This window comes from Centroberyx gerrardi, chromosome 20, assembly GCF_048128805.1.
Source record: "Centroberyx gerrardi isolate f3 chromosome 20, fCenGer3.hap1.cur.20231027, whole genome shotgun sequence".
Taxonomy (NCBI): Eukaryota; Metazoa; Chordata; class Actinopteri; order Beryciformes; family Berycidae; genus Centroberyx; species Centroberyx gerrardi.
Genome location: NC_136016.1, coordinates 2,506,845 through 2,534,788, shown reverse-complemented (window position 1 = coordinate 2,534,788; position 27,944 = coordinate 2,506,845). Strand labels below are relative to the sequence as shown.

General features: G+C 41.6%; 4 protein-coding genes across 4 annotated transcripts in view; 3 read left to right on the top strand and 1 right to left on the bottom strand.

The window, feature by feature from the left end:
• The window catches only part of LOC139918094 (NHL repeat-containing protein 3-like), a 296,510-nt gene that overhangs the window by 53,540 nt on the left and 215,026 nt on the right, over positions 1–27,944 (top strand). The window lies entirely within an intron of this gene.
• exoc6 (exocyst complex component 6) overlaps positions 1–27,944 on the top strand; it is a 458,194-nt gene that overhangs the window by 405,157 nt on the left and 25,093 nt on the right. The gene's annotated exons all lie outside the window — the stretch shown is intronic.
• On the top strand, positions 1,850–4,851 carry egr2b (early growth response 2b). The gene is made up of 2 exons (XM_071901215.2): positions 1,850–2,196; positions 2,721–4,851. The coding sequence occupies exons 1-2, from the start codon at positions 2,025–2,027 to the stop codon at positions 3,890–3,892; spliced, it is 1,344 nt and encodes a 447-aa protein (XP_071757316.1). The 5' UTR covers positions 1,850–2,024; the 3' UTR covers positions 3,893–4,851.
• On the bottom strand, positions 13,327–16,561 carry adoa (2-aminoethanethiol (cysteamine) dioxygenase a). The gene is made up of 2 exons (XM_071901219.2): positions 15,984–16,561; positions 13,327–15,038 (listed from the first exon to the last, which is right to left on the bottom strand). Exons 1-2 carry the CDS (start codon positions 16,317–16,319, stop codon positions 14,580–14,582), a joined length of 795 nt encoding a protein of 264 aa, XP_071757320.1. The 5' UTR covers positions 16,320–16,561; the 3' UTR covers positions 13,327–14,579.

The following is a 27,944-nucleotide window of genomic DNA, read 5'->3' as shown; positions in this document are numbered from 1 at the left end:
TACTACTAGTAGTAGTAGTAGTAGTAGTTGTTGTTGTTGTTGTTGTTATTTTTTAGTAGTTGTAGTACTACTATTATTGTTTAGTAGTTGTAGTACAATTAGTAGTAGTAGTAGCAGTAGTGCAAGTATGTAGCAGAACCCTTATTATATTATATTATATTATATTATATTATATTATGCTATATTATATTATATTATATTATATTATATTAATATGTTTTTCTTGACCTGTCAGTGAGGGTTCTTTCCTCCACTGACCTCAGCAGAGAACTTTGGGACTTTTTCAAGTGTGACATCCTATCTTCAGTCATACATCTATATTTAGATCACAACATGACAGTGGTAATTGTTTGATGCGGGCGCACAGCACACAAACACACAAACACACACACTGGAAATTATATTCCACGCATCTCCCCGATATTTTCTGTTTTCTGTCTGTCAACTTTCTCCACCCACGGAGGGACTTTACCAAATCAAACAGACCAGAACAACTCTACGCGACCTGTGTTTGTGTGTGTGCGTGTGTGTATGCGTGTGTGTGCGTGTGTGTGTGTGTGTGCGAGAGAGAGAGACAGAGAAAGAGAGCGAGAGCGAGAGAGAGATGCACAGTTCCTCAGGAGGCCACCGGAGGGCAACACTTCCCCAGGGAGTAAACAAATCATAACTGTAACAAATAGGCCTAGTAATCACAATAATTATGAGGGTAAACGATAGTAGCAGGTTAAAATAATAAGTCCGTTCGCTTTAATATAATAATATATTTTCGAAAGACATATTGTGACCAATTAACGTCATATGCTATAATAAATATGTTGATGAAGAAATAATGTCAGAAATAATTAGGAAATTAATTAAATTCTGTCCAGCTTTTTGATGCACCATAGAATGAAGAAAATGGCATCACCATTATCACCACCACCACCACCATCATCATCATCCTCATCCTCATCATCCTCATCCTCATCATCGTGCATGAAGCCACATGTTCAGTTTTAGCATTTTTATTCAGTTATTCATTCATTTAAAATCTATTTATATTCAACGGCGCTATATATTATTTCCTCTTTCTGATCACTATAAATAACCAACTATAACTATAAATAACTCCCCAGCAAACCAAACCTATTCTTTCCTAAAGCATAGTCAAATCAGACTGACAAAAGTTTCCGAGCCCATGCACCCTAACGCACCCAAAGGTGTAAATTCCGTGATTCTGTCCGACTCATTTGATTGTGGTTTTGCCATGGCAGCTCATTGGTCCGTGTCTCTCTCTCTCTGTCTCTCTCTCTCTCTCTCAGCTCGGTAAAACTCGTCATTTTCCGATGCTCATATTCCGGAATCCCCCCCCCAAATATGGACGCAGGGGGTGTTTCTTCATTCACCGGATGAAACCTTTTATGGCTTAAGCAGATCAACCGGAATTCCTCGTTTGATATCGGAGTGCGATTAGATAGAGAACACACACTTGTATATACTTATAATAGTATAATAAACAATATATTTGTATTAGAGCACTGTATCTCCGCTACTGTGCAGTTAGAACTAATAATTCCATTGTTATACTGCTGTGTAGAAGTTTATCATGGTTTACCAGCGAGTGGAAAAAGTCCGTTTTTATCTCTCCTAGAGAAGCGGGTTCTCCATTGACAAGTGATTCCCTCTGACGTCGTCACAAGGCCTCCCAGCCAATCGGCGTTCGCAGCGCCTCTCCCTGCCACCCTCCCACTCCTTATTTGGGTAATGACGTGGCGGCGTATTCAAAAGGTTCCCCATATATACATACTAGCGCCAGGGCCCCTGCTCCCAATGACAGTGTTTGTGTCTGTACACACCGTGTTAACTTTATCATCCGGAGCGCATGAAGTGAATCAGACGCACGGGCTTCTTCTCACGCCGCGTCGGTGCAGTTCTAGAGAGAGGAATGCAGTGGTAAACCGTTCAAGTTACATACTTGGCTCGGTTGGCAGACAGTTATTGTCAGAAGAGCAGACAGAGAGAGCAAACTCGGTAGTCGTTCCACAATGACGGCGAAAACTTTGGAGAAAGTCCCGGTGAGTCTCGGGGGATTCTTGCACCCCGTAGCCGAGACCGTGTACTCGGTGGATGACATCGCCACCGGCTTACCGACCTCCGTTGCTATCTTCCCCAACACCGATCTGGGAGGGCATTACGACCAGATGAACGGAGCAGCAGGTAAGATGAGATCGGGGCTTGACTCTGTCGCGACTGCGGCGGTTTTACACTTTTCGAGAGTAAATGTGGTTTATTTGTCTGTGCAAAGTAGCCTGTGCAAGTTTACGCTTTTTAAAAATTTCACCTATAATAAATTACTTGTGTGGCTATTCAGAACAATAATAATAATTACAGTAATGATAAACTTTATTCACATAGCACTTGTGGAAAAACAAAGTTTACAACGTGCTCCACATGCGGAAGAATTGAAACGAACAACTCTCATAACATATCAAGTCTTTGTTGAAATGTCTTGGGTATTAATAACAACTTGGCTTAGAGTAAAATTTATAGACTGTGTTTTGAAGCGCACCGGACGCACAGCTGCGAAGTGTGTGTGAAGTCCGTGCGTAATGGAACGGGGACGCACCAGCTTGTCTGATGCGTCTTCCTCTCGCAGAAAAAAAACGTCTTTCCTTGAACTCTTAATCATCATCATCATCAATGGGTCTGTTTTGCTAATTTATTTTTGCCTGTATCTGCAGATGGCTTGATGAGCGCGGACATGAGCGTGGAGAAGCGCTCGCTGGATCTCTCCTCCTATTCCAGCGGCTTCTCTCAGCCTCCCTCCCACCGCAACCAGACCTTCACCTACATGGGCAAGTTCTCCATCGACTCCCAGTACCCGGGCAGCTGGAACCCCGAGGGAGTCATCAACATCGTCTCGGCGGGCATCTTGGGCATGGCCCCGCCGCCTCCCCCTCCTCCTCCCTCCTCCTCGGCCTCCTCCTCCCCGGTTTCCTCCGGATCTCCCCATCACTTCTCCAGCGGAGCTCTGAGCTGCACCATGGCGGCCCAGAACCAGGCAGAGATAGACCATCACCACCACCTCTACTCCCCCCCGCCTCCCTACTCCACGGGCTGCGGGGAGGTCTACCAGGACCCCTCGGCGTTCCTCTCCACCTCCACCTGCCCCATCGCCTCCTACCCGCCGCCCTCCTACTCCTCGCCCAAACCGCCAAGCACTTCAGACGCGCAGGGGATTTTCCCAATCATCCCCGACTACTCGGGCTTCTTCCAGCCGGCCTGCCAGCGGGACATGCAGGCGGCGGGCATCCCGGACCGGAAACCGTTCGGCCCGTGCCCGCTCGACACATTCCGCGTCCCCCCGCCCCTGACCCCGCTGAACACTATCAGGAACTTTACGCTGGGAGGTCCGGGTGGTAGTGGCTCCGAGGGAGGGCCGCCGAGGCTTCCCTCTGCATACAGCCCACAGAACCTGCCCCTGCGGCCGATCCTGCGGCCCAGAAAGTACCCGAACCGACCCAGCAAGACGCCCATCCATGAGCGGCCATACCCATGCCCTGCAGAGGGCTGCGACCGACGCTTCTCCCGCTCCGACGAGCTGACCAGACACATCCGGATCCACACGGGACACAAGCCGTTCCAGTGCAGGATCTGTATGCGCAACTTCAGCCGCAGCGACCACCTCACCACGCACATCCGGACGCACACCGGGGAGAAGCCGTTCGCCTGTGACTTCTGCGGCCGCAAGTTCGCCAGGAGCGACGAGAGGAAGCGGCACACTAAGATCCACCTGAGGCAGAAGGAGAGGAAGTCCTCCACCGTTTCCTCCTCGTCGTCATCTTCGTCAGCCAGCTCCGGTCTGGAGCGAGTGTCCGGGGGCATCAGCGCAGCCAACGGGATTTGTTCATAGTTGTCACTGGGAAACTCGGTTGTCACACCGGCAGCGTGGCGCACACTAACCCCCTAAAAGAACAGTACTATCAAATAATGATTTTGATATTATTGTGAACTAAAGATAGTAGCCTCAACGCCGGGGTGGGAATAAACAAAAGCTGCGAGCCGAGTGCAGCCGTGCGCAATTACGCACAATTACGCACATTCCCCCGTTCCCGTTGCCGAGTTGGATGGAGAGACTGACACGAATGCACTTTGTCTGCACAGTCTACTGAACATACAAGTAAATATAGCCATTAATTCATAACAATATACAAGGGCCATTGTAATATAAAGGGGACAATTTTAATATGGCCAACAGGCGTTAAACGTGCAATAAGCTGCACGCTGAAATGTGAAACAACTGCAATAACTTTTTGAAAAGGAAAAAAAATGTGTTTTAAGTTATTGAATTGACAAAGTGTTCATTCTAACATGTTTGTTGATTGCTATGTTCCCCCTCTAGTGCCTTGCTCTGTGTCTTTTTTTTGTACACTGACTGATCCAAGGACGCTTTGAATGCAATGTACATTTGTCATTTAATATGGAAAGTTGGGATATATTATATTTTTGTACACAGTTCGTGTCGTGTAACTCAACGTGTTAAGAACTTGTGGTTTCACGTGTAAAACAATATGGGATGTAAATAAGTTGAACTCATACCGACTTGACGTTTGTGTTTGTGGTTGTTTTGAGACTCATTAAATGTGTGATGATGATTAAGACACGTGGCATCTGTATGGTTCATTATTTAGAGCTGTAAAGCACATATAGCCCCAAAAACGTCATGGGGTCGAAACCGGCTGACAGTCTGAAAGCTCATTCATCTGCATGCCAAGAAAGCAGAAAACAACAAGACCTGTAACCATATTCTTAAAAACATAGGCTGCTGATGTTGGAAAATAAAAGTGGGTAAGTCCCACGTTGCGTCACCCATTTCTGACTCAGAGTTTTCACCCACTCACTTTTTTTATTTATCACAAGGTTACACAAACACCAAAGCGGGATCTGTGATCTAACATGCAAATATTTTGTTTTAAATAAAATGGAATAAATCCACAGCTTGTAAAGTTGGAGCACGATAGTGCAAAGAACTTGACAGTCCAATAGGGCTGTCAAGTTCTTTGGATGCATCTGTGGAATGAACCAACCTCTGACCTGACCATGAAGATGTGAAAGACTCAGATAAACAGCTCTATTTAAATTTCAACTGCACTGTAGGCTACCTCTTTCTAAGAAAATGCTCATATTTTAGAAGAGAAGGCAATGAAAAAAGTGTTATCTTTGAGGAACATAGTACTTGGGAGGATATAGGAATAAAAATGAAAACATTGCATTTTCATTCAACATGCCTTTTATTCAACTGGCTTATAAGAGGAGTTTTAAGAGGAAGCTGAAACAGAGTCCATTGTGTTTTATGTCCCATATATAAGGTGATGGAAGCTCACAAAATAAGGGTCTCTAGTACATACTGTAATGAAGTCAATTGTCAGTAAAAGTGCACCCTAGGGGCCTCATGCAAGCATAGCGCTGCATACACATTTTTGATTTGCTCTTTGATAGCAGACTTGATATTTCATTGTGTTTTCATTTTTTGATCACTTATGCTTTACCTCTGCCTAATCAATCACCGACTCAGGCTTGTCAATCTTTTATTCTGAATGACGCCCGATCACTTTTCAGGAGTATGGTCAGCTGTTTCCATTTCCCTAAAGTGTGTATAGTCTTAACAACTTAACAAAAAAGGTTCTATATAGTACCAGAAAATAGTTCTTTAGGCTTGTGCCATGGTGCTGTAGAGAACCCTTTAAGAATTCATCAGAATGAATCATTTTCATTTTAACATATCATATTTAAATTTTAACATATTAATGAACCCTTGAATAACCCTTGTTTTTTTGTATGTAGGTAACAAGGGATGGTTTTGAACCCTTCTTTACCTCCTACCTGTCAAAAAGTTTATATAAGACTATTCCCTTTCAGCTTCCATACCCTGATTTTTTATACATATATACTTATATATTTGATTTGTTGTTTGATATTGTAATACTTGGGTTTTCCATAACTCATGTTTTACCTCTGCCCATTAAATTGCTGACTCAGGTTTTATCCACGACCTGGTTCGCTCAGGTGATTTTTTTCTTTTAAGATAATTTTTTTGGGCATTTTCACCTTTATTATACAGTACAAAGTACAGAGACACAGGAAAGACTGGGAGAGAGAGGGGGATGGCATACGACAAAGGACCTGGGTCGAATTCCAATCCAGGACGGTTACATGGTACGCATCTTAGACCACTGATCCACCAGAACGCCCCCAAGGTGATTATATTAGTGTAAATCTAAATCTAAATCTACACTTAACAGGAGATGTACTTGTTAATTTGTGGTAATATAGAGGGACATAATTCCACTTTATCCACTTGTTCACCGTGTTCCAGTCAGCTCACCTCTCTTTCTGTGATTTGACAGTATATCCTGGGCATGAACGACGTCAAGCTTTGAACCTTCTATTATAATAAATCAACTGAACAAAAACTTTCCAACAGATTTTGAAGTGCCTTGTGTTACTTTTCTCTGTGCAGAAGAAGATACTTTATCAACAAAGCACCCAGCTTTGACATTTTCTGAGTTTTATTTGTTTCAGGAATAATGTGTATACAATGCAGCACTGCAATGCAACAATACCAACCTTGACATTTTAACAGTAGAAGCTAAGCAGCATTCACACCAAAAATAGGATTTTCTGTGTTAGATCAGAGAGTGAGGGTTAGGGTTTGGTAAAGCAGAGGTTCTTACATTTTTTTAAAAATCAAGTAAAGTTAGGCTCGCCACAGAACTCAGGCTCTTTAAACAAGCATTCTCCCCCAGAGACCGTCCCTTGACACATTTACCGTCATTTACCGTCCCCAAAACACTGTGGAAAAGGCAAGTACAGTTATCTCTAACATCTTTCCTCTAATGATACCAACTTGACCACAAGAACAAATGACCAATACTGTAGAAAGTCAAGAACTTAACAAAGGACTCCATTATTCATCACCCTCACCCTCCTTCATTGACAATCCATGCTGTTGTTTTATGTTGTACGATAGTAAACGTCCACTGTTGCCCTTGCTATGTCGTATTGTCTTATTGAATGAGAACTTTTACCTGCTTGATGGCAGAACAGGATCAATTTCTAAAAATCTTTGATGGATTCATACATTCAGAGCAGTAGACAATGGGATAAAAGACACACAGATCAACTCTGACATCTCTACTTGCGGCGGACGACACAATGGCTTTTCTTGTTCCAGCAGCACCACAAGTATGCCCCATACTGATGTACTGGGCTGATACACTTTACTCTGCAAATTGACTGTAATTGTATTTAATTGGAGCCACAGCCACTGACCTGGTTGAAGGGGTGAGAGAAACCGCAGTGCCTTCAGTGGTGTGATACACAGCCAGACAATGTCAGAATTCCCAAGCAGTGCGTTTGTGAAAATGCAGACATGAATATCTTCAGTGTCCTGGAAATATTTTATGTGAATCCAGGCGCTGCAGAATTTATGCATTCAGCTGAAAACTAAAAATGAGTGGGTGACACATTGGCTGGGATCAAGTTCTTCAAGTTACAGGATGGTCTCTTTAACTACCTGACCCAACTTATATTTCATATGCCATTATGTTTTCTGCGTTACGCTATCCATTTCTTTAAAGGTGCTATGTGTAACATTTTAACATCAATAAATCATTACCACATTAATTTTGATTAGCACAATTACCATAAACAGACTATCGCTGAGAAGACTGGCAGCCTCTACCGGCCTCTACGCTGCATTTGACATTGTTTGCCACCAGTCTGGATTGCTTTATAGCACAAATTGCTTTATGGCACAAAATGGAAGAGGTGGTCAAAATTTGGAGAAACACTAGCCTACCACTGGGCTGAGATATAGTTGATAAATCGTGTTCATTATGGTTTCATTTGTTTATGGTACTTATACCAAGGTATCACAATTAATTTGACAATGTTGATGTTTAAAATGTACGTGTAGCACTTTTAAACATACTGACATACAGTAGCTATAAAGAGCATTCACACCCTTGAGCTTTTTCATATTGTTTTACAATGCAGGATGACAATAGATTTATTTTGGCTTTTTTGCAAACAAGTTGATCTAAATTATACATTTAAAACAGAACATAATTGATTTCTGAAGTATTGAGTCAGTACTTAATAGAGGCACCATTGGCAGCAGTTACAGCTCTGACTTTATTTGGATAAGTCTTTATCAGCATTGCACATCTGGATAATGATTTTCACCCAGTGTTCTTGGCAAAATTGCCAAAGATCTATTAAGTTGGATGGGAACCAGAAATTAACAGCAATTTTCAAGTCCTGCCACAAATTCTCTGGGCTCTGGCTCGGCCCCTCCAGGACATTGACCTTTTTGTTCTGAAGCCGTTTCTGTTTGGATTTGGCTGCGTTTGGGGTCATTGTCCTGCTGGAAGAGGAATCCTCTCTGAAGTTGAAGTTCTCTTGCAGATTACAACAAGTTTTCCTCCAGGTTTTCCTTGTAATTTGTTGCACAGAAGCATCAATGTTTCATGATAGTGTGCTCACGGTGCAACCTAGATTTTAGTGTTAAAGCTGCAATATGCAACTTTTTTGTCTGTGACCCTGTGTGTTCATGCCTAAATCCCTGTTTGCCTGAAAGTGTCTTTTCAATGATGTTGGGACACTTAGGGGCGTATACCATTTGCTGTGGGTATCATCTGCATCCATCTGCTTCGTCCTGGTGATGCCGGTTACCTCAGCCTCAGACTAGATGCTATTTCAAGGCAGACAGCTCACCGAGATGAGTGACAAGTTTTGGGGTGTAGAAACCTGAACTGAAGGGGAAGAGGGCAGGACAAACAATTCACTTCCTGTCTCAAGGCGAACCGTTGCACATTATAGCTTTAAGGCCAACAAGCTTGATATTCATCCCATCAGACCATATAAACATTTGGTCTCAAGAGTTTCCCACCCGCTTTTCTGGCAAACTGAGATTTCATAAGTGTTTTTCAATAGGTTTCTTCTTGCCCTCTCTCATAAAGCAGAGACTGAGTGCCTGGGCAGTCGTAGCATGCAAAGTTTCTCCCATCTCAACTGTAAGGGACTGTAACTCCCTCAGTTTTGCCATAGACCTCTTTGTGGCCTCCCTTGCCAGTGCTCTTTGCCTGGAGACTCAATTACTGAAGAGGACCTGTTTTGGGCAGACTTAGGGTTCACACAAAGCATGTTTGGAGCAGTTTATTTGAACTCTGAAGCGTTTCTTTCTTTAGTACAGTTTGCTTGGCCAGGTGAGAATAAAGCCATTGGAATTTGGATGGCACCAAATAACTGAACCGAGACTCCTGAAAATTACGAGTCTCAGTCCTCTAACAAGAGAACTGTGGTCTGGTTTGTTAGGCGTGAGAACGTAATCCAACCAACTACACCCAAAAACGCAAGGTATTATACGTATAAGGAAACAGATGTTGACATCTGTTCCTCATGCTTGGAAAGCCTAGCATAGCAAAAGTCCAAAGTCTGGACTGATGGTCATTATTCAACTGATTCTTCATATGTTCTTGTATGAACACCAGAGAATGTCAGTTGCAGCAAAGAGTGCAGACAAGTCCATCATGCTAAACTAAAGTTACAGGGACTGCAATCAGATTTGTTTTGACCCCCCTCACCAAATCTCTGTCCAATAGACAAGCTACTGTGAGTCCATGTGACTTCAGTTTACAAGCCATGGTTTGCTTGTAATTGGGCAGTGTGAACCTATAAGGAACCAAATACAACAATGACTTCTAAAAACAATTGATTGTGCTAGAGCTGAGTTAGGGGTGTCAGTAAATGGGCTGAATATTCACAAAATTATTTTTCTGGTTTGTATTTATAATTTAGCCCAATTTGCAGAAATCCATTTTCCCTTTAGAATTTGAGTATTTTTTCTGTTTATCAGTATCATTGGTAAAAAGCCTGGTTAAATCCATCACGGTCCCATGTTGTAAAACATCAAAATATGAAGAGGGTGAATACTTTTTATAGATATTGTATATGACATACCTTACAAAAAATTAAGAATCACAATCAAGATTAAGATGACTTATGCATTAATGGAATGAATTCTAACTAAAACTTACCAGAGCTTGATTGGGTTTCCCAGAGACTAGGACAATTGCTCTTCCAGTAAACTACAAAAACTGAGATCATTTTAATACTTCAAGGATGTAATCACTCAGGACAAAACAATAAAGCAGGGGGGTGGAGGTAGGGAAATGGGAATGTTCATTAGGAAACCATGGGAGGTCTGTGTCCAAAAAAAATTGGAATCTTTAAACAAAACCTGAAAAATCCCTTCCTTGTGACATGCTTTAGGAAAATGGAGCTTTAATGGAGTGCTTGATCCTCAGTGGACATTTTCTCCATAGAAAGTTAGATTCAGAGCTTGTGGGCTTTTTCTGTTTATTAAAAAAAGACTCCTTCCTCTGAGCATCCTGCTGTGTTGTGCTCTCCCACTCAGTTTCTGAATCTTCAATTGATTTCTGTCTATGCGTGGTGTGCAGTGACCCTCTGACGGCTTATTCGGGGGGCATGAGGGGGCACGGCGTCCGCACTTTTATAGTATCCCACAGTTTTTCATCTCCCTCAGATGCCCTCCAATTCTGCAGTTGAGAAAATGCCACATTGCAGATGCCCCCTCAGCGATTCCACAGCTGGTGCCGAGGCTCACTGGTTGAACAATGTCCATTTTGTCAGTCAAGTTAAAGCAGAGGGCACACTGGAGAGGGAGCGCATGCTTCAAAATCTCCGACGTTAAATGAAGAGTTTTGTTCCAAAGTAACAGCCAGCATTTGAAAGAGTCACACCTACAAAACTATAAAGCACAAAATGATGGTACTTGCTAAAAGGGTAGTGGGCAATTTAAATACTTCTCACTTTTATCCACTGGATCCTCTACATTTTAGAGGGATTTAATGATGGAAGTTGGGTAAAGAGATCATTTTGGAAATTAATTGTTCAAATGCAGATAAAGGGGTAGAGAAAAGGGGAGACAGAATATAGTTAAGATTTTGCGGTCAGAGACAGAATCTATATAACTAAAGTCTGAAAATTTGAGCTTCACCTGACCCAAACCCCCAAAATTAAAAAATTCCAACTAAGTCCAAAGAGTAAATGGCCTTTTTGTGAACATAAACCCTACTAAAGGCCAAAAGTCTGCTAATAATAACTGCTGATCATAGTATTTTTCCAACAACATTTTTGAACTCAAACCCAAGTAATTAAGTGCGAATTTCAGCCCAATCCAACCCGAACCCATTGTTTCCAGTTGGATTCCCCATGAGTTTGGGTGGTAAATGTTAGCGATGGGACGATATGCTTATCTCACAATACGATTCGATACGTGATATGGGGTTCACCATTCTATACAACCACAGTATGATGTAGTAAATAAAAGTTCAATGACAACAAAGTCTGAAATATAGCTAATATCATGATTCATTTTTCTGCCCCATGATACGTATTGCCACATTTTTGTATTACAATATATTGAATTTCTGTATATTGTCCCACCCCTAGTAAATGTCAAGAACCAGTCCTGGTGTTGTGGTAGAATAGTTACTAGGATTACAAAATAGTTTGTAAGAAGGATTGGGGGGAAAATAGCAGAATACTTCAGGAGGATGGACCCAACGAGGTTTGAGGGGCATCCTGGAGGTTCAGTTTGCTAGATAAAGTCATATCTGGAACATGACCACTGTCTTTCTCCCATTTCTCCTCCCCTCTTCACTACAGTCTAAGAAAGCACCCCAAAAATAATTGGAAAGAATGACTGAAGCTAGATAGGATTTCAGAGATAATTGGATTGACACAACTTTGTCGTCAGCAAAATGCATTTGGAGGGAATGTTAAGTTTAGCTTAACACTGATTCTAAAAAGTTTTTATACCACCTTCCTTAGATTGAATTACAATGCCTTTTGCACAATCCAAGTCTTAATTGTATCAAGACTTAAAATTCCTTTTTAAATCCAGAGTTCCCACATGCATTTGGACATCAAATTCAAGGACTTTTCAATCACTTTCAAGGTCTTCTTTGGTGAAATTCAAAGGACGTAAAATTGTGATGTTTTGGAGAAGACATGACATTGGTCAAATCATAGAGGACTTTCAAGAAATCAAGGTCACATCATTAATTTCAATCATTTTTAAACTTTTAAGGCATTGTTTTCGTTTTCTCAAATTCACACACTTTTAAGGATTTTCAAGGCTTTCAAGGCCACTTAATCTGCCTCCTTACTTCAATATACTGTATGTCGCCCCTCATGAGTGAAGTGGATTTAAATCAGTAAGTGATCCAAGCTTTCACCTGGGCAGTCTGTTTTATGGAAAGAACAGGTGGTCCTAATATTGTGTACACTCACTGTATTAAATGCAGTTGTGCTACACAGAGGCCTTTTTCATGGTCATGTTAGTGAGTGATTTTAAGTTTAGAAAAATGCTTAGAGTACTCAGTCACCATATTACAGTTTAATTCAATTAGTTGTTTTACAACCCCCTCTAAGATACATTAACATGTATGCAGGACACCAGAGGGGTCAGAGGGCACTGGCAGCCCAGTAGTGGCATCTGTGGAGTAAACAGGGCCTCAGTGTCTTGCTCCCAGACATTTTGACAGGGATGGACATACGGCTGCTGTGGGGATCTTTAGGTTTCTATGGTCATATCCTTCCATGGAGGATACTGTATATGCCAAACCTTAAATAAAATGGGCCACACAAACCCATCATCATCCACTTTGTGACCACAATCTGATAGATGAAAAAGGGTTGCCAGGGTTGCCTCATGATCAAAGTTAACTTTTGGGAGATAAAAAGTTTCCGTCTCTAAGCAGCATAGCGGGGTTGGAGCAAGGAACAGCGAGTAATTTGACGTCATCAGCCATTAAATTAATGGGTTCTGGGAATCAAGGAAGGCAGTCATAACAATTTAGCTGTTGCCAGAGATGGGGAATAGACACTCTTAGCTAGCCTGGATTTTTAAACTGCTCGTTATGTATGTAATTTGCCTTTCCTATTTTTTAAACATAGAATCACGTCTCTGTGAAACAACAAAGTGTCCTGTGTTTCTCCTCATATGAAATATTGTTGGAACTGAAGCTTTATGCTGATGCCATGCAAGAGCAAGTTCAAGAGAAACAAAAAATGACCACTCTTGACTCTGATTTTGAGGAAACCCATGTTTTCCTCTTCCAACAGCGCAAAATCATGGGGAGGCTTCTCTAATTTTAAACAAGTGTGGCTTTCTTTCAAAGACATTTTCCCCCTGACTTGTAAATTCACAAGTGATAGAGTAGTCCTAAGAAAAACGACATGCAATAAGATCTTACATGAATGTTCCCATCTAGTTTATTGCTCCAATTACATTCAACACAAGAATAATAGAATCATAAAAGAATCAGGATAGATGTAGAACTGTGTGGAATCTTATGTAGGCCCAAGAAGGCTTAAGATATAGGCTAAAGTAAGCTCACACACAGACAGGAGTGATATAGTCAGCTTTATCCAGCTGCAACGTTGAAAAATAATAAGCAAGAGTAACATGTGGTGACTGTATACCATACAAATCTTTTTTTTCAGGGTTCCTACACATTTTCCATTTCAAATTTCAAAACGTTTTCTTTGACCATATAGTTTCTTGACTGATGTTGGAGATTTTGGCCAGTCTTTAAGATGATGCACGCCGATTGTGACTGGGCAATATGAATATCATATAGGCCACATCACTGCATAGATTAAGATTATTCTTTACGACAACAGAAGTAACAATATGTGAAATGATCGTGAGTATACTACCTCATAAAATGTGTAGTAATGTGCATCTTACAATCAACAGTTTCCCCCCCATACTTTTGCAGGCTTTCCAGACCTGTGTAGGAACCATGTTCTTTGGAATAAATTAAAAACAAAAAAATAAAGAATATAATGTAGTGTGTGCACTTTGGAAGAAGACATGAGGGTGTACGATAGGAAAGGCGCTCTTTAGAAGTATACATTCAGTATTCACAAATAAGGCAGATAGACGATTTACGTTACAGGCTTTGGCATCAAGACACCTCAGTACTTGGAAGTCCTCTGTAGCAGAGTGAAATGTTCAACCTTACCTAATGAGGTGTAAACGGCTATCCAAGCCTAGCGATTGTGTAGTTACACTCCACCATTCCAAATCATGTTTGGCTGATGATTATCACACGTCTACACAGCAACATAATGGTCCTTCAGCAATAGGTACAATACTAGGACACACTTGTCCCAGTGACGACTAGGCTATTAAAGGTTTTTGGAAGGCAACTCAGTGGTCGTTATGCTGTATGTGGCGTTAGGGTGGCCAGGTTGTTACAAAGCCTGTCCTTCAGCCACATGACCTGGGTTCAAGTCCCCGTGTCTGCAAGCATCAGCCCTGCTGTAGTGTCCTTGTGCAAGGCACTGAATCCCTACCAGTTCCAGGTACTGATCCTGACCTTTGACCTCCCTGTGGAGGGGGGCAAGAGAAAAGAGCATTTCCCTATGGGGATCGATGGAGTATCACATTATTATCATTACATTATGATTATATACTGCAGTCCGCTTCCTCCCACAATCATTCAGATAGAAACTGCAGGGCCTGGGTAGGGTTCCCCGCCACACGAGAAGTCCTCCGGCTGGGGGATTTCTAGCAGCCACGTCTCCTCATCTTTCTCCTTCTCCTCTCCCTCTCCCTCCTGGTTGCCTTTGACATCCACTCCCCCCTCCATTGCTATCTGCAGGATTTTGTAATAGTGACAATCCCGCCCGTCGTCCGGGTCGTACGGCGGTGCCAGGATATCCAGGAAAGCGGCCGGCCCTTCCACCGCGTCGATCTGGTGGAGGTTATCCCGCAGTGGTGTGAGGAGGCACGGCCCGCTGTCCTCCGAGTACTCGCCGACCGCGCGGAGCACCGCGCGCCGCAGGGAGCCGGTCTGGAACGGGGCCAGAGGAGGCTCGAAGCGGGGTGAGGCGGCGGTGACGGTCAGGTTATCCTCCAGCTTGTCGAAACACCGGATGCTCACCTTGCCGTACAGCACCTTAACACAAGATAAGATGGTTTTATGAACCCTGTGGGGAAAACAGTTTGCAGATAACAGTAGGACACGACAAAGAAAAATGTAATATCAATAAGGGACCAAATCAACACTAGAACATGTTATGCAGGATACATGAAATACAAGTGTCAGATAGAGCATGGATTACAGTATTAAGATGGTGTTCAAATTAACAGCAGTAGGACGCATATACCAAATATATGAAATATGTGTAGTATGCACGTGTGTAGTAAGTAGAAAAGTGAGAGAAATAAGTGGAAACATACTGTATATATACATATACAATATATAACAAATGAGACGAATATTAAATAAAATAATGTAAATGTAAAAGATACACACACAGGATGTACATGTGTGTCATGTTTACATTAACAGGTCTATAGAATGCTTTGTTCATCCCGTTGTCTCTTGTATGGAGAAAACGTCACGACAAACTCCATTTGAAAAGGTACACACCACCTAGAGCATGACATAAGAGCTTTAACAAATCCATCCAGGAACCACTCTTCAATTCGGCATACATCAAACACACCAAACAGCATTTATTTCAATAAAATGTCTACTTTTATAAATTGTTCGCCTGTTATTCCAACAAAATACACCGTGGAGGGCGGTAGCGAGCAGTGTGAATCAATTCTAAAAGTTGAGCTTTTAAACTATGTAATAAAAACTAAATAAACTGATGCTTGGTGGATCACTTGTATGCCGTACTTACCAGAAGACCTTTATGATTCGTACAGTTTTAAGTTATGCTCTAAGATGTTTGTGCGTTTGCCCTTCAGCAAAAGAACTTTAAACTGCCAGATTTTTGAATGAATTTTGGCGTCACGTTCTCTCCATACGAGAACGGATCGTATAGGGGCTACAGAAGGCCATACATATGCACAGTGTGTCTATGTTTGAAAGACATGTGTTGCAGAAGACCTTCAGCATCCCGTTCATGCCCGGGTGGTCGTGCAGCGGGATGGAGGCACCGGGTCTCAGCAGGAAAACCCCCATGCTGAACGCGTCCGTCTCGCAGATGTGCATGTAGGTGACCGGGGGGCTCTGGAGCTCCGCCGCCCCGGAGCCCGGCTTCGTTTTCCGGGGAGCAATTTTCAGGTCGCCAGCCCTGACCGCGGTCACTAACGCGATGAGTTCACTCTGTTTGTCCGAAAAGCCTTTATTATCTCCGTTGGCAGAGGCGTTCATGCCTTTAAACGTGTCATAGGCTTGTCTAGCTATCTTCTGGATAAGAGGAGTTTTGTTGTCCCGCGGCATTTTGGTTGCAGAAAAAAACTAACGGTTATCGGTGTTGCTTGCTGTGGCTCTGCTTAGACGCAAATAAGAAACGACCCTGCTAAGAAAAACGCCTTGCAGTTCCTCGAATCTCAACAAAGTTCACCCCGGGTCGGTAAGTCCACGTTCAAACACAACAAAAATGCGTTTATCATGAAAACATAGTGTAGTCCATGATGATAAAGTATAATTCCACCTCCAGATAACAGCCTCCCTCCAGTCATTTTCCACCCTGTCTCACCTCTTCGTCCGCGCACACCGAGCCTGCGCACGAAACGCAAGGCAGCATGGGATATAGAGTTTTATCAGAAAAAAACACAACTCTCCTGTGTGTAAATAGAAACAGTGGCGTACCGTACGATCAGATCATCTCACAGAAATGGATTTATGATTGTGTAAGATCAAGATTTACACTGACATGCCCGTAACAATAAAAAATAAATTCACCTGCCTTTCAGTGAGACTACATTTCCCAAAGGTCCTGAGGGAGGATGAGAGCTGGAGAGGGGAAGGCCAGACAGGCCGTTGAACTCTGCACCCCTCCCCCCTCCCTCCATCACATCCTCTATCAATCTTTTTTTCATCATCTTTTTTAATCATCTTTTCTCACTTTCTTTTCCCTTTCAAGATTATGAGACTTTTAGGAAACCTAATGATATTTTAAATCAGGATCAGGATTTGAGCTCACAGGACAAATTGGCTCGTTCATTAATTCTCGGTTATAACTACTAGAAAAGGAATAGACCTGTAGAGGTCCTTATAGCACACCTGTTATGACCCTGCACAATGAACAGATTATAAATTGGGAAAAAAATAGCCTATGTCTACACTCTTTTGCACTATTTGAGAGGCTAAAATCAGGCATGTCAATTCATTAAACCCTGTGGCAAAGTCCCTGCATATCATTTAGCCTGCCACCAACATTTCCAAAACCTATGGATGCTTTATTCTTTTAATTTATGGTCATAACCTGCTTTTACAAATAGACTAAATTTCTTACATGACTGACAAGTGTTACCTTTTCCAGCTTCCGGGGCTCCGAACCGTAATTGGGAGCGCACTGGTTTCTTTAGACTAATGTAGGTTATTAGCCTGTCTCGTAGCTGGTAACTAGCCTTAGTGGTCCGGACCAACTCTGCTGATGAAGGATGGTAGCGAGACGCTGAGGTGGCGTTCATAAACAGGAACTTTATTTCCTCTGCAGCAGCGACCACAATTCACGGCCTTCTAACACAGTTACCCTGCAACCTGAGCTTATCTGGACACTTACACTGGCTACCATCAGGGGTTAAAGTGGGCCGGAACGATGCGGAACGGCGTTCCGGCACTTTCGATTAATAAGTAAATAAATCTGATTAGCAGTTTCATACATAATAATGTCAAGCGAGTTCACAGGGCTGCCAACTCTCACGCATTGACCGTGAGACTCACGCAATTGACATTTTTCACACGCTCTCACACCACAAGTCCATTTTCTCACGCAGTGAAAAACAAATTCATAACTGATAACGTCGCGGCGCGAAAAGAGACACTGACAGCGCACGAGACGAGACAGAGCAGCGCCGTGCAGCAGAGAGTTATTCAGACCATCTGAATAGCGAGAAATATACACTAATCTATTATATTGTAATTTATTCCCATGCATGGTGCTCAGAGTAATCTCAGTCAGCGGCTCTTCTGCGTCTCTCCCTCTCCTCTCGCGCCGTGCGCACGCAGGCAGGAGTGAGAGTGAGTTACTATGGTTACGGGGACGCTCTGTGTCTGTCGCTCTGAAACTTTCTCAAGATTCCCAATAATAGGTTTTTAGGTTAGTATGCCTATGCAAAATCATGAATGTAAGCACCTCAATGCTGAAATCTAGTAATATAACATAATTTTACATTTTTGGTTAACATTATACAGGGTTGCTGTTTTTTGACTTAATCCAAGAGGTTAGGTGGTGTAGAAATGCAGGAAATTTGTTTTAAATTACTATTTTTTTCTGACCCCCCCACCAATTATGTATCTTACCCCCCCGGAGACAGGGTTCCCCCACCTGCCAAATCCCACTTTAACCCCTGGCTACCATAACTTACTACCTGTAGCATGTGGCTGCGATAACATACCGGTACTCTTCATTTGCGCACATAACACCAGATTAACTACGTCACACCTACACAGGTTACCCACATGGCCGCCGTCCTTAAAGTCGAGATGAAACGGCATTTCGAGAGTATCTAACTTCCGTATCGTGACGTATTTCCGAGTGAAACAGGAAAGACAGGCGGGACATAACGTTGGGAGGAATTTGATTTGAACGTTGAAAAGTGGGTGTGTCATAACACCCGAAGACACACCGAAGTACCATGCTGTTGCTAGCTAGCTAACTAATGAATCTTAGCCTCTTAGCTCTGTGCGCTAAAAGTTGAAGATTGATTGATGGGTGGATGTCATGATATTATTGGTTGAAATTAGTTACGGGCATGCTTACGTAAGCACACGGCATATTTTGTTTTACAGGAAGAAACCATGATTGAATTTTGATATAAGAATACAATGAAATTGATTTTTGGTATTTTTTTTGGCATATATTGTTAAATAGGTGCACAGCATGACCGGGGATGTGATCTAAAAGGGTTAAAAAGGCATTTTTCATTGTCACTGAACGATGTCTCTCTGTCTCTCTCTGCTCTCTGAAGTGGAGGGAAGGAAGTGAGCCTCGTGAACCCAACAACAAAACACATGGCTGAGTCACCAGCATCGCAAACACAAATGTACCTTACCTATTGTGTGTGTGTTTGTGTGTGTTTGTTCACTTGTGCGCCATTAAACAGTTGGCACTCTTGTGGGTGGGTTTAGGTTTGAGTACCTCTTTAGATGCATGTATTTATTTTGTGTGTGTGTGTGTGTGTGAGTACTGGGTTCACCTTTATGCATGATGCATGACGAGTGAGGTAGACACAAAGAAGCAACATCCTCTTGAGAAATAATGAGGCCAGCTCATTATAGGTCTAAACACACGCACGCGCACGCACGCACGCGCACACACGCGCACACACACACACACACACACACACACACACACACTTCTGTCGGGATGACTCAGTTAGACACACTTTGTTGCACACTTTGTCGTTGCTTTAGAAGATGAAACCATGTTGCTTAGAAACCCATCCTCCTTTCTGAAACTAGATAAGATAAAGCGTGCGGTGAGAGTCATTGAGCTAATTTCATTCCATCTGAAATCCCAGAGGATCAGACAGAGACATAGTAGTCTATAAAACTAACCTCTATCTGTCGTTCTTGATTCTACTCTGAGCAGATTGTAGTTTTAGTTCTGCAAGCATTTCTCGGAGGCAGAGCTGCTCTGGAGGCAGAAATAATCTCATTGGTTGAGTTAAACCTCAATGGGCGGAGCTTTTCAGAGAGCGAGTTAGCTAAGAAGGAACTCTGGACAAAATATAGATCAAAATATAAATGGCATCGACATCTTTTTCATTCAGTCATGACGGCAACATTTGTGATCTTGGAGGGAACAAAAGGAAAAAAAACATCTACACTTGTGAGCAATTAATCAGTCAATTAATAATGAATTTTAATAGGCTACAGCATTGATATGAAAAACGTTGATAGCCACAACAACCTTACCCTTTTTTTCACAATTCATTTCTAATGGGAGATTAATCTTTTGTATTTTACAAGTGCCCAGTGTAGAGCGACAGGAAAGATAAGAGAGAGTTGATAACACATAACAATCTGAACAATTGTTCAGTATGAATGAAAATACTAATAACATTTGAATAAGATAAAAAGTATTATTTGTATTACATTTAATAGAAATAAAAACAATATTAATAACAGGAAAGGGAGGGCAGAGAATGTGAGGGATGTGGAGGAGGAGGGGGGGTGATGAATAGGTCGCAGCTGAATGAAGTCTATTATAATGATATGGCTCCCTCAATTCATAGATAAAGGCTAGGTGAATGAATGAATCAGAGTGATGGAGAGAGAGAGAGGAAGAGGGAGAGAGAGAGAAAGGCAAAGGCTGAATGAAAGGAAATATGAATTCGTTATTGAGATAAAATGACTGATTTGAGATACAAGTTGCTGCTTTCAGAGTTACAACAATGAATAAAGAGTCATTTTACCTTTAATAATGATGTACATTGAAATAGTTCTTGGGGTGGTGTTAAGTTAATAAGTGTTGATTTTTTTAGTGATTGGAGAGTTGTTTGTCCCTAGATAAATAATGGTTAAAAAAATGTGTATGCATAATGTATGATTCCTATAAGTGCAGTATGTAATATGACACCATATATTGCCAAGGCCACAAAACAGTATGCTTTATACACAACAGTGGACAACATACAACATCATTGTTAACATCATCAACAGTGAAAATATCATGCTGATCAGTTTAGTAAATACAGCAAAAATTCAATGTAGTCAACAGTAGGCAATGTATAAAACAGTACCAATTAAAGATATAAATTTAATGATATGCCCTATATCAGTTTTGTACAAATATGTTATGTTGCAGATAGTCCTGCAGCAGAAGATAGGCTAAATAAAGGTTTTTTGTAGGGTGGTAGACTACATCAGTGGTTCTCAGCGTGGGGTCCAGGGACCACCAGGGGTCCTTGAGGGGGTTCCAGGGGGTCCCCAGCAAATTTATGAAGTGTTAAACTTCAGCATTATTTAATTTACAAGAAAATAACACAATTAGAGAATGTAGAATAATGACTGTTTTGATCATAGTTTGACTGTTATCTCTCTACCTACAATACAGATAGTCATGGAATTCTGGACAAAATCATATCTAACAATAAAAATATTCTCAGATTTGGATCAGAGAGACGAAATCTGGGGTCTGTGGCTCTAATGTGTACTACTAGGGGTCCTTGATATGAAAAAGGTTGAGAATCACTGAACTACATTTAAGTGATATTTTGTCAGACTAGCCTTGAGTGTTTCCTAAACTACTTTAAATGGGTGGCAGGCTTGAATCTGGTGGGTTTTCCCATGAAAAGAGCATTTACATATTTTTATTGTCCTGGGTCCCATGGCACAGCAGTTGAAGCTGCAAGGAAAAATATTGTTCAAAATTGTGCATTCACTGAGGACAAAGTTTAGAAAAACCCCTGTTTGTCTGAGATCTGATTTGCATTTACTGCAGTTTCCTGGACATAAAGCCAACATTATTCCCTGGCTGTTTAAAATGTGCATGACTGACATTGCAGAGAAGTCAAGCAAGCTTCATCATGCCTTCCTCAGAGCCGCAGCCAAGGAACTCTGAATGGAGCAAGTGATTCTCTGGCTGTCTAGAATTAGCATAGACAGACGCACTCACACACACACACACACACACACACACACACACACACACACTTCCATGCACATTTTGCACATATATGCATGGATACAAACAGACACAAACTCGCGGAGGTACAAGTGCATGTGCGCACTCACACACAGGTATGCACAAATATGCACAGATGCAACTGCACACACACACCACATACGCACACACTCACACACACACACACACACACACACACACACACACACACAGAGACACACACATATTCCTCTGTTCTTTGGAATCAGCATCTTGAGACAATGAGACAATGACAACAGTCTGCTTATGGATCACTTACTGCAACCAGTCAACGTGGCCTTTGTGTTCCGTCAATACGCACCCTGTTCTTTTTCATCACAGTTGTCATTATTTTGTGATGTATTCCACTGTTCAAGATATGAGGAGTCTTTTATTCGTTGCCCCCTGTGGCCTCTTTGAGTTGGGCCATCATAGAGAATGAAGCGAACTCTGTTGTTGTTTCAAAGAACGCTAACAATCCCGGCCAAAGATGAAAATTCATTAGCCCGCTGGAAAAAATGTCTGCATAACTCGAAGGGCAACGGCAGGAGACAATGCAATGCTAATGTTTGTTCTTTGCATTAAAAAGCTGCTTTCTTTGAGCAGGGGCTTTCTGAGGATTTTGTAGGTTCATGAATGGATAGCTGTTAACAAACACAGAAACGTTATCTCATCATAGAAAATAATAAGATACATAGAATATATTATAGAAAATAATAAGATGCAAATGTTTGTTCTTTGCATTGTAAACGTGCATTCTCTGAGAAAGAGAGTTCCGAAGATTTCTGTCTGGGCTCTTAATGTACATACATACTATACTTGTCATAATATGTAATATTTTTTCTGTCTGATTCAAAGTATTTACTGATGAGCCAGACTTTGCTGTCAAGCTGCCATGAATGAATCATCTCCTTGAATGTTATGGCTTACATTCTCCTTGTTGTAGGATAAACTTCCTCTCTATGTCCCTTGGTATAACTGTGAAATGTAACTTCTGGCTATTGTCCCTAGACTGAGTTTTCCATATGCATCCTGTTACTCATCTTTGTTAACTGACTTACAACAAGATAAAGTCACAACCAGTGGTAATCTGCATATTTTGTCTCCATTTTTGGTGCCAAACGCTCATTGCTGTGGTGTTTTTGATTTTGTTTCCGTCTCCATCTACGTCTTTTTCCTTGGATTTTCTGTTGATACATTTTGAGTTTCTGTAGGTGGCGCTCTTTTCTTCACTAACTTCACTTCCTGTACGCCAGAGGATTTTTCCCGGGAAAGAGCTACCAGACACAGTGTTTAGAACAGCAAATATAATAGCTTCCATGAACTGACTATAGATTGAATCGCTATTGTGTTATATCAATCAGTGATATAACACAGATCAGTGACAGAGAGGAGCAAACTGGCCTTAGTGCTAACATGCTTCAGGGAAACATCCATCCATCCTATCCATCCATTTTCTAGCCACTTATCCAGGTCAGGTTTGCGGTGGCAGTAGGGTGAGCAGTGCAGCTCCCAGGCCAGCTGGGAGATGTGGTCCCTCCAGCGTCTACCCAAAGGTCTACCCCAAGGTCTCCTTCCAGTCGATCGTGCCCGAAAAACACCTCCAAAGGGGCATCCTTGGGGTCGGAACTAAGGTAAACCGGAAATCGAGAGTTTTTCTTTGTGGCTCAGCTCTCTCTGTAACACCACGGTCCAATAGAATGCCTGCATTACTGCAGCTGATACACCTAACTGGGCCAGTCTCATGATCCTTCTTACGCTTACTGGTGAATAAGATCCCGAGATACCTGAACTCCTCCACTTTGGGCAGCTGCTCCTCCTTCACCTGGATGGGTTAGGCCACCTTTTTCCAGGAGAGAACCATGTCCTCAGACTCTGAGGTGCTGACGCTTATCTCAAACTGTTCAAATGCACATCAGAGATTGCAGTCCGATGAAGCCAAAAGGATGACATCATCCGCAAACAGCAGAGATGCCACCCTAATGTCACCGAACTGGACATTCTCCAGACCTCGGCTGCGCCTTGATATCCTGTCCATGAATATCACAAACAGGAGAGGGGACAAGGTGCACCCTTGTCAGAGTCCGATGCCCATCTTGAACAAGCTTGACTTAATGCCAAGAATGCGAACACAGCTCTCGTGTACAGGGACCAAATGGTAGACAGGATTAGCAAATTCAAGAGCCCTCCATCTGTGAGACAGTAAAAAGCTGGTTCACTGTTCTGCGACCAGGACAGAATCCACATTACATTCCACATTAGGTTCAACAATTGGTCAAGTCTCATTTCCAGCACCTAGGCATAGTGTGTGATTCCACGATTGTTAGAACGCACCCTCTGGTCCCCTTTTTTGAAAATGGGGACCACCACCCCTGTCTGCCAATCCAAGGGCACTGTTCCCAAAACACTGATTTTTTTTTATTATTATCTCATCTTTATTATCTTGAATTCACAGTAAATTGTCCAAGTGATGTTACTTCACTTCTTTGGAAAAAATACCCTTCTGTTTCAAGACTTGCACACAAGGGACTGAACGGAGCAAAAGAAAACAGGGAGCGAAAAAAGAAAGAATGAAAAAAATAATGTAGTCTATGAGATGTAGCAAGACAGTGTGGGTTGCAGCATACTGTAGGATTTCCTGTAGGCAATAAATTATGCTTTATTTGGCTCTCTTCCTCTGAGCTTTGACACCAGAACCTTAAGTCACTAGTTCTATCATTGTCAAAGGGTCAAAGGTCAAGGTGCCTGATGTTTAAAACAGAACAGGCTAAAATATTACAGCACCCTGAGGTCTCTCACTCAACACTGCAGTCATTGTTTTACAGTATTCTCCTTTCAGTTTTACATTAGTGGCTTGATGATTCGGTCCCCCCAGCACATTTGCAAACAAGTACCATGCTTCGTATTTCAGATGGAAAACTGAAAAGTCCCATTCTGTCAGGACCGCATGCGTGCGTAAAATCATGACCTGATAACAGAGTGGATTCTACAATACACAACTTAGCGAGATGGAAAAACAAGCTTTTCATCCTCATGGACTGTTGTTTTCAGACCTACATGCGTATCTAAACTGTCTTGCTTCCTGTTGATTCTATAATATACACTCAACAGCATCAGGGCAATGATCAGTGGTATAAATATTGAAATTCAGAGCTAGAGGTCTTTTCGTTGTTAACTCATCTGCACGTAGGACCGGACTGACAACAAAATTCATCCTTTTTTTTTTTTTGCCTTGACTGAACCATTCATTCATTCATTCATTCATTCATACATTTGACTCAGGACAGAGAAAACAATGCTGTATTTGCCACTCATCACAAACTTTCAATGTGGATATCTACGATAAAATCTGGCATTAATTTGTCTATTTTACAATTAAACGAAGTTATATGCTTTGTGCATGCTAAAATAGTCCATTTTCACAGGATGATTTTACAAGATATTGTGCTATTTAGATAGCCTTCAATATGAGCTGAATTCACTGAATAGGTTGTGAGCATTAACTAAACAGCAATGACCAATAGAAGCAAGACAAGATGCAACTCAAGTTAAAGCCTACAGCCGGCACAAACAGAAGAGCACACTTACAGGTTATCAGAAAAATAGGATCTGTTAATAAATTCGATTTTTTTTAGCTTTTCTTTTTTTAAACACTTGGTCCTACAGCCCAAAAGTGATCTGGAATATGTTAGATGGATGGAGCAGGTGTGTCTGCATGGCAATATCGATTTTACCTCAAAATATTAATATGAGGTAAAAGAACAGACCTTATGGGTCTTTAGAGGCCTCTGTTTTAAGCCATACTTAAACTGGCTATGTTTCCATGCATGAAGAATTCCTTTCTGGACCTGGTTACTCTATGTATGTATGGAAACATCATAACTGGGTTACAATAACTTGGTTAAGGTCATACTCTGATTTTGAGAAACTTGGCTTACTCCCATATTAAACTGGTTACTGTGGCATGGAAATATCTTACTGCTTTCACTTTTGGTTTCCAGCGTCTGTCAAAGTCAGACTCCCACAGCATTATGGGTACATTTTGACGTCAAACACATGATGTCGATTACTACTGGGATCTTCATTTGTTTCCCCTATATTAGCAGTAAGCTGCTCAGTCAAAGAGGGAGGGGGAATATTCTGTTAACTGGGAGTAGTAATGTAAGTTCTTGCAGGGAGACTCAATCACATGGTATCAAAGGTTCATGTTAACAGATGAACCTGAATAAGACCTAAATATATGGACAATAGCTGGGTTACAGCTGTATTGTACCTACTTGCTGACTGTAAGTATGAGTGAGAAGTGAGAGAAGTTTCAGCCCCTTAAACATCAACATTAGATACATTAGATGGGTTAGACAGGAGTTTGAAGGGCCATTCAGAAAAATGGATGCTCTGTATCTGTGTATGAGTTGGTCTCATCACGTCCAGATGAAGTCATCCAGCCACACAGTGTGTTTTACCGCAACAAGTTGACAGGACTTCTAATATCCCATCAATCACAGCAAAAGCGTGTTGACTCACACTCACACACACACACACACACACACACACACACACACAGCAAACACATTCATACTGTGTTCCCTGTGTCTTTCACGCTTGGGTTGCAGACCTTGACCGACCGGTTGAGATCTCTGGATTAGGAATGATGATAGGCAAAACTACACACACACACACACACACACACACACACACACACACACACACAAACGGTAACAGATCCGCAATTTCCTAATTAATTTCTTAGGAAGTCATGAAAGAACCATGAAATTATGTAATATTTACACTATTTACACAATTTCATGGTTCTTTCCAGTAAACTTCTTAAGAAATTAACAGTTCCTTTCTAGGAAATTATTAGGAAATTGTGGATCTGGAAAATCAAGCGTTACCAAACAAACAAGCATGCAGACAGACACAAATATAGATTATGTAGCTGGAGAAAACATTCAGACCATTTTCTCTCTCTTTTTAGAGGATGTGGAGACAGTAGCAGGGCCTTGCTTCTGGAAAGATCTTACCATCAAATGTGATGTCATAGATATGCGTAAGAAGAAATCCGGCATCATTTTCAACCAGTTCCCAGTAGAAGACTGTGGTTGTACTGGGCAGTTCCCAGTGTGAATGTGTGTACTTGTATGAATATGAAGCAGGGTAATGCTGAAAAAGAGCAAGAATGTTACTGATGGACTGTATGATTGATTCATTGATTTATTCATTGATTGATACATTATTAATTCCTAGTATGGAAATTGATAATGTCACCAGCAGTAGACCTACAACATGTACAGAACATACAAACAAAAACTTTAAAACTCCCAAAGTAAAGATAATGAGAGAAAGATGAAGAGAGGAGGCCTATGTAGTCAGACATGCATCTCATTAAAATACCACCTAAAATCATTTTAACTGTACATGTACTGTTTCAGAGGCTTTGCGAGACACATTGTAGGGGGTATTTGAAAAACGATCTTCGGATCAAGCTGAGGATAACAGCCAAGTAGCTCTCTATAAATCAGGGCTCAGAGCAGGATCAGTAAGGTGTAAAACAATGGGGCGGAACTGCTCCATATATCACTATTGATGCTGCTCCGATAGAAACTATATTACCGTTGTTCAAATGATCTGTCACCAGTGTGTCCTGGTGGGATATGTGCTGTTTGCTTGCAGTGTTGTGTTGGACTGAGCAGCTTTTTGATACATTTACACAAATATTCTTTGGATTTATCCTTGATTCCAATGTACGTCATCCAGGTACTTGTCAAGTACAACTAATTCACTTGTGATGCTACCAGTTTCTCTTCATGGGGATCCAAAGAGTGGGGAGATTTTTGTTCCAAAGTTAGTTTTGAAAGCCAGAAATCTCAGCAGTTGGCCAAGGAATCGTTAAGTCATTGGTGTTGATCAACAACCCTATCAATCCCCCGCAGATATATTATGGCCATTGTCAGTAAAAATTATTGAATTATTGTTTAACATGTTGTCTTTCAGAAATTAAAAGAGCTGCATTATTGTATTATAGAACATCTATCTGCTCTCTCTGACTTATTCCCTCTCTGTTTACAATGGGCCTCAATGCGTTCTCTATTCATCCATTTACATGGTTACAGACACACACACATTTATTAAGAGTAGCATTTTATGACAGCATAATAGTTGAATTGGTAGTTGACTGAAGTGATGAGGAAGATGCTATAGTCTGAGTATTTCGTGAAAAATAACTTTTATTATTTAATTATTATTGAGAA